Source organism: Poecilia reticulata, linkage group LG2 (assembly GCF_000633615.1).
Source record: "Poecilia reticulata strain Guanapo linkage group LG2, Guppy_female_1.0+MT, whole genome shotgun sequence".
NCBI classification, from domain to species: domain Eukaryota; kingdom Metazoa; phylum Chordata; class Actinopteri; order Cyprinodontiformes; family Poeciliidae; genus Poecilia; species Poecilia reticulata.
The window spans coordinates 27,078,631-27,083,156 of record NC_024332.1 but is presented as its reverse complement, the minus strand read 5'-3'; the positions used below and the strand labels follow the sequence as shown (position 1 = coordinate 27,083,156).

Sequence of the window (4,526 nt, the reverse complement as noted above, 5' to 3'; positions counted from 1 at the left end):
TTTTTTTTTTAGTTATTGTTGATTAACTTGACACAAATTTCTCCAGAAAGTAAAAATAAATTTTAAAAAATGCCAATGTAAAGAAAATGCAAACTATTAGTTCAAAATTTAGATGCTGGGAAAATTGCCAAGTGAAGAATAACGAACGGCTCCAGCTGCCCAGGAAATAGAATAAAACCAGTCAGTTCTCAAAGTGCTCAATTTACTCATTTCTTTTCACGTGTATATTTTCATATCTGTATCATTTTTTTTCCCTTCAAAATTCCAATGTAGAATTTGCACAAAATCCTGGACACCTATTGTTCCCCTTTTGAATCCTGTCTTCTGTTTACTTTGACATGAGCTCTTTGGTAACGTTCAGGTATTATTTGAGATTTTGAGATGTTAACCTGCTGCTCCTGGTTGTAAGACAGAAACTTCTTGAGAAGCTAATTACCCCCAAAAAGCAAAGCTTTATTAATCAAAAATAGTTATGATTTTTCACACTAATTCTTGCGAATTTGCAAGCTAAATTGGGAGTAGGAAACATGAGTTTTAAAAAGTAATTGCAGTAGTTTTTATGTTTTCTTATGTCAGGACTTCAAACCATGTATACACTCTTTAATAATCAAAATGAGCTCAATGCAGTAAGTAATAATGTAAGCAGAATTAGCAATGGAGTAAATTGGTGTTTTGTCTCTTAAATAAATTGAATTGCAGCTGCTGGCTTATTAAACAGTGGGGTTATAAATGAGTGTATCTCCTTTCCCCCTCTGGTTTTAAAGAAAATATATAAAATGTGGCACAAAGTCCTGTCTGATTAGGAAATCTAGACTAGCTTTTTTCTTTTTCCCTTGTAAAGTTACATAACACTGTATCAGTGTGTTCGTTAGGGTAGAGAGGAACAAGAAGGTTACACAAAGCACTGATGCTGACATCACTTTGCACCTAGAGGAGAAGGTGTGATCTGCAGCGTGTTCTCAGGAACCCTGAGCCGGGTCTGCGTGTCACAGAGTGAGTCAGCACCGACGTGAGCTGCCATCATCTCAGGGAGGGGGCGGGGGGAGCCAATCATGAGCCACTGATAGTCAGACGCTGACCTTGTCATTGCTGCCCGGGGCGCTGTGATCATTCGTTCTGCAGTTCACCGAAACATTTCCAGATATACAAAACCCCCCAAAAAACAAAACTTTCATTTCATGTGGAATGCTAGTTATATTCCCCAGGTGTCTGTAAACGTCTGCTCTAAACTCCCAGACGTAAAGTAACAATAACTAAAAATTTATGTGCTGACCGTTTAGCATGACCGAGAATCTCATGCAAAGTCTCAAACCAGAGGAAAATATTTATGTAGTGCATGTACCATCCTCTCTTGTGTCTGGTTCTGATCATCAAACTCACCTTTCAAAAGCTTATTTTCTCCCAAATGTACTTCAAGAATATTTTGAAATAAATGCATCTTTCCATAGTCTGTAAGATGGTTTTATTGCTTTTTGGAGAATATTACTGGTATTATAAAGAAAAAAAAATATATGATTGATTTGTGGTTTTCGTGTTTTCAGGTGGTGGTTAAATGGAAACAGGTTTTCAGGCCTTAACCAAACAAGTCTGTTGTGACATTTATTCCCCTTATTTAGCTCCAGTTTTATCCCCAGATCACAGCACAAGATGACTGCATAAAAAGGTTACAATCATGCATTAGTCATGTAACCAAAAAAAAAAAAAAAAAGAAAAGGTCTGATTCATTTCTCAGTGCATGAAGATAGCTAATCCCTTAGCTATAACCACCCTGGGCAGAAAAATGTCTATAACAGCATACCGATCTTTTTCTGAGCTTGAGGCAGGCAAAATAAAGAAAGCCCATCCGTGGTTACATCTGCTGTTACATCTGTGGCACGTTTGATATTTGATGCATTTAATATTTGCCATTTGAAAACACAGGAACCTCTTCGCTGCCTTAATTAGCAGCAGCTATTTCTCGCTCCAAAGTCCTTCTTTCATCTTGAAAGTATATTTGCCACACTGTTCAGTTGACCTCTAATATTGTAAAGTTGAAGTACAAGGAAACGTGAATTTTTACAAATAAAAAAACTCTGTAGCCTCCATATTTATCTACCACCCATCGCTCCAAAGCACCTACAAAATCCAGTGGAAAACTAACTGCTTTCAGAAGTCACCAGATCAACAGACTCCACCTGGGTAAAGTTTTAACACAATATAAATCCAGCTGGTCTGAGAAGGTCTGGGAGGTTTGTTCGAGAAGAAACAGCATCATGAAGAACTGGGAACACAACAAATGGCTTTGGAGAAAAGTTTAAATCAGAGTTAGGCTGCAAACCAACCTTCCTAGGTTTAAGAATCTAGTGACAAAAGTGAAATATCTTAAAACAGTGCATGGCCACGATCATTCACCCAAACTGGACCATTAATATTAGTAGCATTTAGTGTGAAATGTAGAAAGTTGTCCAAAGCTCAGATGGCAGCATTTTCTTTTATGTGCACAGTGTGAATCTGGGCTTTAGAAGTGGAAAGAAGAGAGACGTTTTGGAAGAACAAAACTCCTGCTTACCAATAAATATGTTGTGGAAACAGCCGGTATGTTGAAGAAAGTCTTCTGCTTCAGTGAAGCCAAAACAAAACATTTTTCAGACACAAAAAAGTGGCGTAATTCTACAACTGAACATCTTCTTTAATATGTCCTCTGCATAACAGAGCAAAGAGGTGGCCGCGTCATGCTGTGGATGTATGTGTTTTTTTTTTCAGTAGTGATGGTGAAATTGTCATGTTGGAAGAAAACCAGCAGGAAGCTGCAAAAGACTTGGAGTGAGGAGGACTTGCCTGTACATATAAATGTAAATGCTTCTTTTATCTTTTGTTTTATTTCCTCTGAGGTTTATATATTTATACTTCATTCTTTCATGCTGGGAATGTTGGAGGCAAAATTTAAATTCTTTTTTTTTTTTGCACACAATCTTGGCCAAAACAGCTGTTTCTGAGTTTCATCGTCCAACAGATGAAACCTGCAGCCAGAGAGCTACCATTAAATGGTTCAGATCATCTGTTAAAGTGGCCCAGTCAAAGTCCAGATGTAAATCTAATTGAAAATCTATTTCAGTTAGATTCATGGGTGCTCATTTTTGCTGGTCGGTCACATAAAATGCACTGATTTGTGTTTGTTGTACGTTTACAAGGCACTGTGTCAGGTAAAATGACAATGCCACAAAAGCAGAGAGTTTTACAAATTATAAACACGTTTCTATACCAACCATTTCAGTTTAACACTTGGAGAGCCTCTGAGTCAAGTACAATCTTTTTTTTGATTAACGAACCCAAGTGACATCATGATGACGGAGATTTCTCCACAGAAATAAATTAAACTGACTCACAAAAACAAACATCACCGAGAAGCGCAACCTCCGCATTACTCACTTTTTATTGGTTTTATGAATTCAAAGTACATCGCAAAGTCAGATGTAAGATATAAATATTAGAAAGAATAGAAATTTTCCCAAATTTCCTTTTTTTTTTTTTTACAAAATAGTAAATCATATTTCTGCTCTGAAAAAATGTATAAAAAATAAAATAAAGCACACAGTGACGGCCCTCGATGTGACTGCAAAGCACCGTGTGATCTGCACAGACCAGCTTCAGATCAGCAACATGCCAGATATCTTTGATCACACGCAGAAACACACATAAACACACACTGGATACAGAACAGGAGGACTTCAAAGAGGAGTGTGTGGCATAAAACACGAAGATCTGAGCTGCGTGTGTCTGTGGAGCAACAAAATAAAAACAACGCTCCACGAAGGGAGGCTCCTGTTTTTTACGACTGACAGAACTGGCCCGCCTCCTGCTGCAGCAGCATCTCGTCCTTGCGGAGCGAGAACGTGTCGATGGTGGTGAATAGCTCAGCTGCCGTGATGGGGAACGGGTAGCGCTGTCTGTCTGTGCCCTGCTTGTCCACCAGCACCATTTGGAACGACCTCTGAGGGATCCGGAGCAGTATCCTAGGAAAAGCACATCGGATTAAAGTCATGTTTGCTGAGGTTACACACGACCGTGTGTGTGCGTGCGTGCGTGTGTGTGTGTGTGTGTCAGTACCTGATCTGCAGGGCCAGTCCGGGCGAGAGAAGCCTGTGGCGGATTCGGCCAACTTGAGCTGGATAAGTCCCGACCAGCTCAATAACGGTGACGTGTCTCAGGTCCAGTCCACACTGAGCGGGCTGGGACAAAGATCCACATGTTACACAGCTACTGAGTCACATGGAAGTGAGAAACTGGAGATCTTACTAGAGCTAAAACGATTAATCACGATAAAACAATTACTGAAATAATCGTCATCTAATTTAGTAATCGATTTATAGTTAACTGGAGCATATAAACCCGAAAGAACAACACAGTTAGAGCCTTAAGGAAAAAAATAATAATAATAAAAATAAATAAATATATATATATATATATATATATATATATATACACTGCTCAAAAAAAAATAAAGGGAACACTTAAACAACACAATATAACTCCAAGTAAATCAAACT

The 4,526-nt window shown here is 38.5% G+C and overlaps 1 protein-coding gene across 1 annotated transcript in view; it reads right to left on the bottom strand.

Annotated features, from left to right (window-relative positions):
* Positions 1-3,393: 3,393 nt before the first annotated feature.
* Positions 3,394-4,526, bottom strand: part of LOC108166991 (sushi repeat-containing protein SRPX-like) — a 4,699-nt gene continuing 3,566 nt past the window's right edge. Inside the window, exons 3-4 of the mRNA XM_017309250.1 lie at positions 4,087-4,208; positions 3,394-3,992 (exon numbers count right to left, since the gene is read on the bottom strand). Coding sequence (XP_017164739.1) covers positions 3,809-3,992; positions 4,087-4,208 — 306 coding nt within the window. The 3' untranslated portion in view covers positions 3,394-3,808. The remainder of the gene's footprint in view (positions 3,993-4,086; positions 4,209-4,526) is intronic.